We start from the raw sequence: 12447 nt of genomic DNA, 5'->3' as shown, positions 1-12447 counted from the left end.
GGTGGAAGAGAGAATGTCCGGGGTGCGTGTGGTCTTGATTATGCTGGCTGCTGTGCCGAGGCAGCGGGAAGTGTAGACAGAGTCAATGGATGGGAGGCTGGTTTGCGTGACGGATTGGGTTTCATTCATGAACTTTTGTAATTCGTTGCAGTCTTGGGCAGAGCAGGAGCCACATCAACTTGTGATATAACCAGAAAGGGTGCTTTTCATGGTGCATCTATAAAAGTTGGTGAGAGTCGTAGCTGATATGCCGAATTTCCTTAGTCTTCTGAGAAAGTAGGTGGGCTTTCGTAACTATAGTGTCAGCATGAGGGGACCAGGACAGGTTGTTTGATGATCTGGGCACCTAAAAACTTAATTCAATTTCTAATGGTTCCTTAAAAACAGTGATAGACACTTGACCCATTTCACCAGTTACCTTGATTCACTCTTGTACGTACTCCATTTTGATTGTGAATGTTTAGGATGATGGGGGCTTGCCTGTTGCTAGCTGAAGATTTGGTGGGGAATGCATTCCACTAATTCTGACTTTTCCACTGCCAGTTTTATGCTCTAACAAGCATTGATTGATTGGCATTAGGGGAGACGCATGCCCCTCACTTGGGAGGAGGAGTCCCCACCTTGGAGAGCTTCTGGCCAATCTGATTTGTCTGGAGCTCCCCTGTCCCTCTAGCAATAGTGCTGTGGTGGCCAGAAGCAAGTCACCAGGAGGTTTGACGTCAAGTCTGGGAACCAAAGGAAAAGGAGGGTGTCATGGATCCCAGGCAGATTAGGGAAGGCCCAGAGGTTTGTGAGTGGAGCAATAGCATTCTGGGATATGCACGCGTTTGTGTGTTTGGGGGGGTGGGGGGAGAGGAGGTGGGTGTGTGTGTGTGTATTTTGTGGGGGTGCGGGGAGGGTTGTTCAGACTCGGCTTTAAGAGATGGATACAGCCCATCCCCACCCCACTTCCTGCTCTGGGTATAACATTCTTTTGGGCCTGACAGCCTTTAAACATTGAGACTGGGTCTCAAGTGGGGCAAGGGCAGGTTTTCTATCTGTGACCTTGTCTGATCCAGTGTAGAATCAGAGTGAGGTTCACACACCTCACCACCACCCTAAAACCCATAGGAGGTGGGAGGTGACGGGGTGGCTGGAGGTATTTTCTATTATATCATTCACCTGTTTTGTATATGCTTTGTTGGAAAATTTCATGATTGTTTCCCACCAGTACATTGAAGCTGGTGATCATAATTGCACTTTTTTCCTGTAACGTGCTTCTCTTATTTAACCACTGAGTTTCAGTTCCAGACGTCCTCCTGCTTTGGTGAACTAGAGCAGAAGTTCATAGCTAATTTCCTTCCTCATGTCTTTTCGTAGATCAAATATCAACATTTCTGTTTGGCCTTGTGTGAAGGTTCTTTTTCAAATATATCGTCTGTTTTCTCTTCCTCTGAAAAGTTATCTGTATCCAGTCCATGTTAATGTGGAGCTGGATCTCTGCACTATTTTATCAGCCTTTCTTCCTCGCCAGCAATGGTTTCCATATCTCCCATTTTATCAGTGAAACCTAAAGTGTTCATGGTGCATGTATTTCCCCCACTCCTTAGATGGATGAAAAACAAAAGCTAATCTGTATGTGTTGAGTTTCATATTCTCCTTCTATCCTGATAACTTTTCCCTAACAAGAATCTATCTACCTCTGCCTTGGAGATAATGTGACCCTGCCTCCTCCACCACCACCTGAGGCAGAGGGTTCCAAAGTTGCACAGTCCTCTGAGAAAATTAAATTCTCCTCATCTATGTCCTAAAATGGCAATTGCTAGTTTAAAAACAGTGCCCCTTGTTTCTGATGAAGCACTAACAAATAGGCAGATGATATAATGGACTCGCTCACAAGAGGAAACCTCCTTTCTGTGTCCACATTGTCAAAAACGTTCAGGGTATTACGTACTTCAATCAAGTTACCCCTCACTCTTCTAAACTCCTATCCTCATAAGACAACCTGCTCATTTAGGTATGAATCTCTTTTTTTATTTGATTCATGGGACATGAGCCTTGCTGGTTAGAGCAGCATTTATTGCCCATCCCTAGTTGTCCTTGAGGTGGTGATGGTGAGCTGCTTCCTTGAACTGCTGCAGTTCACATGCTGTGCATTGCCGTTGGCTAACCAGTTGGAAAAAAAGTGAACTACTATAAATTTCCAGAAATACTTGAGTTATTTTGGCTTACTGAAATTATATTTCTCCAGCATTAAGTATTAATTATTCTCATATACTGCAAGGTTATGCAACTTGAATTTGTGAATTATTGTGGGTTTCAAAGGATTCACTTTTTTCAGTTCCTGTTCCATTTTTCTCAATATTTTGGGGTGTGGGTGGTATTCAGCAGTTTGACAGTTGAAATAGTTATAAAGCTTCATGAAGTGTGGTCTTTATAGCTTCATACTATAATGGTGTTCTATTGCAAGTGTGCTTTAAGCTGAATGCCATTCTTGTGGATTGCCCGAATTTTTAATATGATCCAATAGCGGAGGTAGTAAATGAAGACTAAACCAAAAGCCTATTAAGACCTATTTAACGTCTAAACGTTTCAAACATTTTAATTGTAATTTTATTATAGGTTTTGGCCTATCTTCTATTATTATAAAACTATCTTACTCATGCATATTTGTTTCAGTTCTATTATACTGCTTGGATTTTCCAAAGGACAATTTACATTCCTCTTTATTTCCTGTTGTGTAAGGAGATCACTACTTGTTTTAATTTTCAGGTCCATTACATCAGTCCATCATTGTAACAGATTATAGAGCTAATTAATAGTATTGCAATACAATAGTTAAATACTGAAACCAATGCCAATTCACTGGTATCATGTGCAATGGTTTGTGAAATCTGCATTTAGTTAGTGAGCAAGCTACTTTTAATCTTGAGACTCCTTCAGAATGTTTTCTCAATTAAATTGATCTACAGCTTTCCATCTGCCTTTACCATCCCCTCTGCTAACACTCTTATTTACATATTAGTCAAACACAATTGTCCCCATACCTTCTCACCTAACAGGTTCCACTATATTTAACTTACAACTCGTCCAAAATATTGCTGCCCATGCTCTAAGCTGTCCACAAACAGGCTGTTCTATATCGTCAGTGTTCATGTGTCTTGCCATCAAATTGAATTCAAAAGCCTCATCTTCATCTACTAGCTTCACCATTCCCTACAATTAACAGTAATTTCCAATCCTGTGTGCCAGCATGTATCTCTGCACTTTTGGTGTCAGGGTGTCCCCCACCAATTGCTCCATTCAGTAATCTTAGACCCACACTCTGTAATACTTTCAGTTTGATACTCTCCTCCCTTCAAACACCAATTCTAACTCTTTGACCATGTCCTGTTAACTTGTCTGAACCTAATCCTTTTCTCATTGCTGTTGGTTATCTGGTTAGTTAGCACTTTGTGAAGCACTGTGTAAAGGTTATGTTGAACAGAAAAAGAAACATTTGTTGCTGGCACGATGCTTATCTGTGTAATGTATTGAATTACATTTTCTCAGCTGCGTAAAATTGTACCTAATTTTTACTAAGTTCAAACAATGATGTTTTGCTCTTACCCTCAAAGTTACAGCTTTTTCAATCTGTGCCACAATACATTCAGAAACATGTTTTTAAAGGTAAAATAGTGATTTTGATTGGATAGTCATTGTACTTAAAATGCCTGGTGTCCTGACTGTGAAATGTCACCTGGGCTATCCAAACAGCTGAGCTTCATTACAAAAAGGTCACCCAGCAAGTCTATTTTTAATTAATTTATGGGATGTGGGCATCGCGTATTACCCATCCCTAGTTGTCCTTGAAACAGTGCTGGTGAGTTATCATCTTTAATGGCTGCAGTCACGTGCTGTAGGTGACAGTGAAGGAACAGTGATATAGTTCTAAATCAGTGTGGTATATCATGTGAAGGGAAATTTACAGGTGATTGTGCTTCTGGGTGATAAAAGACCCCATTTATTGCCGATTCTGTTGAAGAAGAGTTGGCAGCTTGTACATGGTACACACTGCTGCCGTGATATGCCCATGGTGGAGGGAGTGAATGTTTAAGGCAGTTGATGGATATGTCAATCAAGCAGTCAGGATTAGCTGCATAAATACCGTGGCTACAACAGCAGGTCAGATTGTATCGGACTTCTGGAGCTGCACTCATCCAGGCAGGTGGCGAGTATTCCACCACACTCCTGTCTTCTGCCTCGTAGGGATGATGGGACAGGCTTTGAGGACTCGTGATTCGGGAGATTCGCCACACACAATTTGCAGCCTCTGACCTGCTGTTGTAGCCACAGTATTTATGCAACTGGTCCAGTTGTATTTCTAGCCAGTAGTAACCCCAAGATGTTGATGGTGGGTGAGACAGCGTTGCCAGTGCTGTTGTCATGGGGAAATGGTCACGTTTTCTATTGTTGATGATAATTGCCTGGCATTTGTGTGGTATGACTTGCCACTTACTAACACAAGTTTAGGTCTTGCCACTTGCAGACACTGACTGTGTTTCAACGTTTGACGAGTTGAAAATGGAACTGAATACAGCAGGAGCGCAGAGAATTAGATTGTCTTGACCACGTTACATGATGTTGCAGAACTGAATCTATTGGGCTGCTGAAGTAAATGAACAATTTCAACTGGCAGAAAGTTGTAATATTAAAAAGCCAGGCAAAGTGATAAAGATGCATCATGGAACGAGCTGTACCAAATTTTGCTGGAATTGGCAGAAAATGTGCAAAATACTCAGCAGGTCAGACAGCATCCATGATGAGTGAGAAAGACAGAGTCAGATTGACGTTTCTGGTTGATGACCATTCCTCAAAACTAGAAAAAAAAGTTACAAATTTTACATAATGGCAAGAGGGGAAAGTCTATGATGACCAGGAGATTTTGAAAGGCACTTCTTTCACCGAGGGGCAATTTTTTCACAAAGGGTCGTGACTGTCTTGAACGTGCTGGCAGAGGCAGTAGTAGAGACAGGTATACTTTTGTCTTTTAAAAAGCATTTAGACAGTTACATAGGTAGGATGGGTATAGAGGGATATGGGCCAAACATGGGCAAGTGGGACTAGCTTGGTGGTAAAAACTGAACAGCATGGACAAGTTGGGCCAAAGAGCTGTTTCCACGCTGTAAACCTCTATGATTCTATAAATGACAAGAACTATGGTGCACAGTGAAAGGTGATGGCAGTGGGATAATTAAAGTAACAAATGGGGGTTAGAACAATGTAAATTGCAATAGCAGAATTATTACCAGCAGCTGCTGAATAGAGAAGAGGCTGTGATCTGAAATTGTTGAGTCTGAAAGGCTGTAAAGTGCCAAATCAATTTACAAGCTGCTGTTCCCCAAGTTTACCTTGAGCTTCATTGAAAAATGTAGGAGGCCAAGGCCAGAAGAGTCAGTGTGGAAGGAAGGTGGAAAATTTAAATAACTGTTTTGGAAATGAGAAGGAAATAGCAGCAATTGAGGCATCAGTGTCTCCGAAAATGAGGTGAAGGACTAGAACAAAGAATGTTCCACATATCTCACAACAAGGCAGACATTGCTAAGATTCCTGTGGGTTCCCATTGCAAAACCCCTTACTTGAAGACAATTACAATTTAGTCTGCATCATTGTCCCCTACAGATAAATGACATAATGGTGGGATTTTTCATACTTTCACTAAGGTGTATCTTTGTGTCACTTTTAAATACGTACATAATCTAGAACCGACAGTGAATCATGAAATTGTAATTCATGAATGAGTTTCATACGGATTTTGCAGGTTTTAATTCTATGCATTGCTTGGTTTGGCTTTACCATGAAGGGAACTTTTCCCAAAGATCTTTTAAGCATTACTACATTTTCTTCGTGATTCTCAAATGTTTTGTTCTCTTCAGTAAAAATAAGAAATATCTCAAATTTATGACAAGTAGAAAGGAGAATTTCAAACTGAATTTCACCACAGGCTTTGGAACACTAGAGAGATCGTTTACATGAACATTTGACAGTTGTTACTTTACCAAAAGGAAGAAGAGTCCCACAGCACAGAAATAGGCCCTTTGGCCCACCACGCCTATGCTGACCATAAAATGCCATTCTACATTCATCCCATTTATCTGCACTTTGACCATAGCCTACTCTGCTTTGGTGATTTAAGTGTTCGCCCAAATGCTTCTTAAGTGTCGTAAGAATGCCTGTCTCCACCACCATCTCTAGCAGCATTCCATGTTTCTTCTATCCGCTGGATGAAAATACTTTTGCTCAGATCCCTTCTAAACCACTTACTCTCACCTTAAACTTATGCCATCTGGTCTTAGACATAGCTGTTACGGGGAAAAGATTCTTATGATCTATCCTAACTATGCCCCTCAATTTTGTATATTGCTAACAAATCCCCTCTCAGCCTCCTCTACTCCAGGGAAAATAAACCCAGCCTATCTAGTATCTCCTTATAGTTGAAACTTTCTATCCCAGGTAAAATCTTGGTGAATCTTCTGTGCACCCTCTTCAGTGCAAAAAGTCTTGCTGACAGTGTGTTGCGTACATTACTCAATCTATGGCCTAACCAGTGTTTTATATAATTGTATCAAGACTTCCCTGCTCCTATATTCTATGCCCCTGCTAATGAAGACAAGCATTCCGTATGCCTTTTTCACCACTCTATCTATCTATGCTGCCACCTTCGGGGATCCTTAAACTTGTACACCAAGGTCTGTTCTTTAGTACGCCCTAGAGATCTACCATTCTTTGTGTATATCTCCTCCCAAAATACATCCCCTCACAATTATCAGGATTAAATTCTGTCTGCATTACTGTACCCAATTTAACAGCTAATCAATCAATCTGTAGCCTAAGACTATCCTCTTCGCTATCAACAACACCACCAATTTTTGTGTCACTTGCAACCTTAACTTGGGTGTGAATGTATAAGATGTTAACGTATATAACAGCAAGGGTTCCAGCACTGATCCCTGTGGTACACCACTAGTCAGAGGCTCCCAATCACAAAAGCAGCCCTCTACTATCACCCTTTTGCCTCCTATTAACAAGCAAATTTTGGATCTAGTTTGCCATAGATCCCATAGTCTCTAACCTTTTGGATCAGCCTTCCATGTGGGATCTTATCAAAGGCCTTACTGAAATCCATGTAAACCACATCAACTGCGCTAACCTCATCAATATATTTAGTTACCTTTTCAAAATACTCAACTAAATTAGCTAGACAGTGTCTCCCAGCTATAAATCTGTGCTGACTATTCTAGTTTCTATAGCTCTTGGGGCTAATGGGATCAAGGGATAGGAGGGCAAGTGGGATCAGGATATTGAATTTAATGATCAGCCACGATGGGGCAGCACAGTGATTAGCCTAACAGTGCCAGGGACCCGGGTTTGATTCCTGGCTTGGGTCACTGTCTGTGTGGAGTTTGAACATAAGAACATAAGAAATAGGAGCAGGAGTAGGCCATCTAGCCCTTCGAGCCTGCCCCGCCATTCAATAAGATCATGGCTGATCTGTTGTGGCTCAGTTCCACTTTCCCGCCCTCTCCCCATAACCCTTAATCCCCTCTCTTATCAAGAACCCATCAACCCGCTTCTTAAAAATATTTAGCGAGGCAGCCTCCACCACTTCAACGGGCAGAGAATTCCAGAGATTCACCACCCTTTGAGTGAAGAAGTTCCTCCTCAACTCCGTTCTAAACCGCCTCCCCTTTATCTTGAGGCTGTGCCCCCTAGTCCTACTGTCTTTTTTGAGCGGGAAGAGTCTCTCCACCTCTATCCTATCCATCCCATTCATCATCTTATACGTCTCAATGAGATCTCCCCTCATTCTTCTAAACTCTAACGAGTACAAGCCTAGTTTATTCAGCCTCTCCTCATAGCTCAACCCCCTCAACTCCGGTATCAGCCTAGTAAACCTCCTCTGCACTCCCTCCAGGGCCAAAATATCCTTGCGCAGGTGCGGCGCCCAAAACTGCACACAGTACTCCAGCTGCGGCCTCACCAATGCCCTATACAGCTGCAGCAAGACCTCCCTACTTTTATATTCAATCCCCCTCGCTATGAAGGCCAGCATCCCATTCGCCTTCCTGACCACCTGCTGCACCTGCAAGCTGGGTTTTTGCGACTCATGCACAAGGACCCCGAGGTCCCTCTGCACCGTCACCTGCTGCAGTGTTTGCATGTTCTCTGTGTCTGCGTGGATTTCCTCTGGGTGCTCCAGTTCCTTTCACAGTCTGAAAGACATGCTGGTTAGATACATTGACCTGAACAGGCACCTGACAGTGGCAACTAGGGGAATTTCACAGTAATTTCATTGTAATGTTAATATAAGCTTTACTTGTGACTAATAAATATCTAATGCTCAAAGAGAATGGTGGAGCAGGCTCGGAATCCCTAGCTTTCCAAGTACTGATTAATCCTGTCCCTCAATGTTTTCCAATAATTTCCCAACGAATGACGTTAGACTAACTGATCTGTAATTTCCAGACTTACTTATCCCTACTCCCCTTCTTGAATAAAAGGTACATTAACTATCCTCCAGTCACCTGGCACTTCACCTGTGGTCAGAGAAGATTTAAATATCTCTGTCAGGGTGCCTGCTATCTCCTCCCTCTCCTACGATAACAGACTTTTATGTATGGTTTCTGACAACTGCAAACTGTTGTTCATTTTTTTCTCAGCTTTACCTACAGGCACGGATGGTGGGTGACTGGTCCAGATTGCTGCGACCGACTTTTCAGTTTGCCTTAATTGCATGTTCAGTTTACGTGGGTCTTTCACGTGTGTCTGATTACAAACACCATTGGAGTGATGTCTTGACTGGACTTATCGAGGGAGCTATTGCCGCCATACTTGTTGTAAGTAGAAACAAATTCTTCATTTACTAACTTGTCATCATGGACTTTCTATCATTACAGCAAAATACTGCAGAAGCAGGAAATCCGAAATAAAAACAAAAAATGTCAGAAATACTCAGCAGGTGGCATCTGTGGAGAGAGAAAGCGTTAACGTTTCAAGTCAATAACCCCTCACAGGATCTTTTACCATGTAGGAGGCCATTCGGGCTATTGAGCTTGCACTGGCTTGCTTCATTAGAACTAGTGAATATTTTGTTACCATTCAAGTGAATAGATAATGTATTGAAAAATTAAACCTTTAGATGTTAAATTGGCATTATGTATTTTTAAGTGTAGCATGGCTTCAGTCACAAGGAGCAAGCGATCATTAAGTGAAATATCACTAACTTGCTTTCAACTACTTATTGAAATGCTACAGCCTACTCAGCATTTCTGTTTGCAAGACAGCTCCAATACGTTTCCTTGATTATGGATAAGCACTTGAGGGAAATAACTTAAAGAGTGGACGAATAGAACTTCCTGATTGGAAAGCCAGCACAACCTCAACAAGCCATGTAGCCTCCTGTGTCATAATGTCTCTTGACTGTTCTAAATATCCCTTAATACATTTGCTTCCAATTGGTCTGGATACTCCATTAGAAGAGTTAACCCGCTGTTAATGTTGTTAACTCTAATTTACTTCAAATGTCTTAACTAAGTTATTCCTTCGTTTCTGCATTTTCAGAAAATGGAACTCATACTCATCAGGTTTCGTACAATAGGAGCCCCTCCTCCCCCCACATATTAGCCTGATTAATTATTGCCTTGGCTTCTTTACCTAGTCCAACACCAGCATCTCCACATCGTGGCTCTTTCTACCAAGCAGGTAGAACATCCAGAAAGAAAAATTCCAAATAAACAATTAACATGTGGGATCTTTCAATTTTTAACTTGGAGCTTCTGTATGTTAACTGAAAAAATAATTTACTGTACAAATTATCATTTACATGTGGAAATAACTCCTCTTCCATGATTTAACCATAACAAATAGGATTGTTTATCAAAAGGAACAAAAACATTGACAAACCACTTAATCCTGTCTAAACATGAAACAGTAATATTTGACAAAGCCTTTAACTGAAACACAGCAAATTTTCAGTCATAATGAGGAATTATGAGCACGACCAAAACAACGTATATTCTGACAGCAACTGGGAGCCAAGTCACCATTCACGTTAGACTGAAAGCTCATTGTAAACATGTGCCAAATGTGATACCAGAAATCAAAATAAATCCCAACAATTGGTCTTCTGTGGATATAGAAATTTGGTGAACTTAAGTTTGTCCATGCTTTTACAGGAAAAAAAATGTTAACGCAGAGTTCAAACTCCACTTAAGAATTGATGTGACATCAAATTTATAGATGTCATTCTCTTTACAGCTTTACATAACAATAGAAAATAGTGGCACAAAGCATTGAATGACACACACTGGGTACGCTTTACCAAATCCTGCAAATAGCAGGGTACCAATTTCTTGTAAAAGATCAAATTCAGATAAGTAAAGTTTATTTATTAGTCACAAGTAAGGCTTACATTAACACCACAATGAAGTTACTGTGAAATTTCCTCTAGTTGCCACACTCCGGCGCCTGTTTGGGTCAATGTACTGAAGCAGCACTTCTTTCGGATTGTGGGAGGAAACTGAAGCACCTGGAAGAAACCCATGCAGTCAGGGGAAGAACATGCAAACTCCACATAGACAGTGACCCAAGCTGGTATTTGAACCCAGGTCACTGACACTGTGAGGCAGCAGTGCTAACCACTGTGTCACAGTGCCATCCAGGCCTTTTGGGTATAGTTTTTAAATATCTTTCCTGGCTGGCTCTGCTAGATATGGAAGGATAACTTGCCTTTAATGTAGAAAAAAAGACTCATGGGAAAAATGATGAATAGGGACAAGAATGATGATTTACAGAAGTTTTGTGCAGGGTGGGATAGAAGCAGCAAGGTTTTGGATGAGCTGAGGTTCATGGCTAGCAGAGCCTGTCAGGAGAGATCTGGAATAATTGAATCTGAAGGTGGCAATGGCATGTTTGCGCATTTCAGCAGCAAATGAGCTGAGTGATGTTGGAGAGCTGGTGTTTGTGACAGAGAGGATATGATTAAAGGAGAGTATTAAAGTTTATTTATTGGTGTCACAAGTAGGCTTACACTATACTGCAATGAAGTTACTGTGAAAAATCACCTAGTTGCCACATTCTGGCGTCTGTTCGGGTACACTGAGGGAGAATTTAGCATGGCCAATGCACCTAACCAGCACGTCTTTCAGACTGTGGGAAGAAACCGGAGCATCTGGAGGAAACCCACACAGACAGAGAACGTGCAGACGCCAGTCAGTGGTGCTGTGAGGTGGCAGTGCTAACCATTGTGCTACCGTGCCGCGAGAAAGCACTTGTGGATAAATGGGCATTTTGAAGTTGGCCAGCTACAACAAGTGAGTGCCACAGCTATTTAATATCTACGCTGATGACTTACATTACTCTGTCAAAGTTGACTTTACAAATCTAGGTTGGCGTGTAAGCTGCAAGGATAGAAAAAAGGCTGCGAACGGTATAGGCAACAAGGAAGTAAATGGAATAAAGTGGAGAGATCAAAGATTAAAAGACATGAAACATGTAAATGTTGGTATTCAAAGGGACATTTAGTTAGCGTGCATCTTCAGCAAGAAGGCAAATAGCATGTCGGTCTTTATTGCAAAGGGTTGGAGTACAAGAATTAGGAAGTCTTGCTAAATTGTACAGAGTTTTGGGAGTGCTGTATACAATTCTGGTCTCCATATCTAAGGAAAGATATACTTGTCTTGGAGGTGATACAGTGAAGGTTCACTAGCTAGACCACTGGGGTGACGCTATCCAACGACGAGAGGCTGAGTAAATTGGGCTGAAATTCTCTGAATGTTTAGAGGAATGAGGGGTGATTTCATTGAAACATACAAGATCATGAAGGGGCTTGACAGGGTAAACACAGGTTTTTTCCACTGGCTAGGGAATCTAGAACCAGGGGCCACAGCTGACCGTAGAATCCAGCCCAGTGGTTTTGGTTTACCTTACATTTGAACTGGAGAAAGTTGTTGTTCATCTAAGATTGGAAGCTGAACAAACAAGATCAGTGTCAAGAGAGCTGGGTGTTATAAGTGTACATGATCAAACTAACCCCATGTCTTAGGTTGATATTGCCAGGAGCAGCATTTATATCCTTGGGGCACTGTAATGGTGTGGGTCTTGGAAAAAAAAAAGACATTGCTGGATATGTTTTGTTATGATTTTACAAATGAGAATAGAACCAAGTGCGACCAGTCCCACTGAGCTGAACAATGGAGGAGGATGAATTACAATATTTACAAATCCTGTGTCTTGGAATAAATTCAGACCACTTGAACATAATATCAAGAAACCACAGACAAACTATTTAAAATAATTTAATTTTCCAGTTGCTTTTCTGGAAACTGAACCAAAGTACCACTAGTATTGAATTTTAATCTTTTAATACCTAGGCTTTCCTCCTCCAAAAAAGGTTTGAAAACACATTACAAACCTCTGTTGAGATTACAT

The 12447-nt window shown here is 41.4% G+C and overlaps 1 protein-coding gene across 3 annotated transcripts in view; it reads left to right on the top strand.

Annotated features, from left to right (window-relative positions):
- plpp1a (phospholipid phosphatase 1a) overlaps positions 1–12447 on the top strand; it is a 98556-nt gene that overhangs the window by 85487 nt on the left and 622 nt on the right. For all 3 annotated transcript variants that reach the window (XM_080185951.1, XM_080185960.1, XM_080185969.1), the window contains exon 5: positions 8679–8855. In XM_080185951.1, coding sequence (XP_080042077.1) covers positions 8679–8855 — 177 coding nt within the window. The remainder of the gene's footprint in view (positions 1–8678; positions 8856–12447) is intronic.

Source organism: Carcharhinus amblyrhynchos, chromosome 1, assembly GCF_965287045.1.
Source record: "Carcharhinus amblyrhynchos chromosome 1, sCarAmb.v2.hapA, whole genome shotgun sequence".
Lineage (NCBI taxonomy): Eukaryota > Metazoa > Chordata > Chondrichthyes > Carcharhiniformes > Carcharhinidae > Carcharhinus > Carcharhinus amblyrhynchos.
Note: the sequence above shows the minus strand (reverse complement) of the source record. Positions and strands in the feature narration are given on the sequence as shown.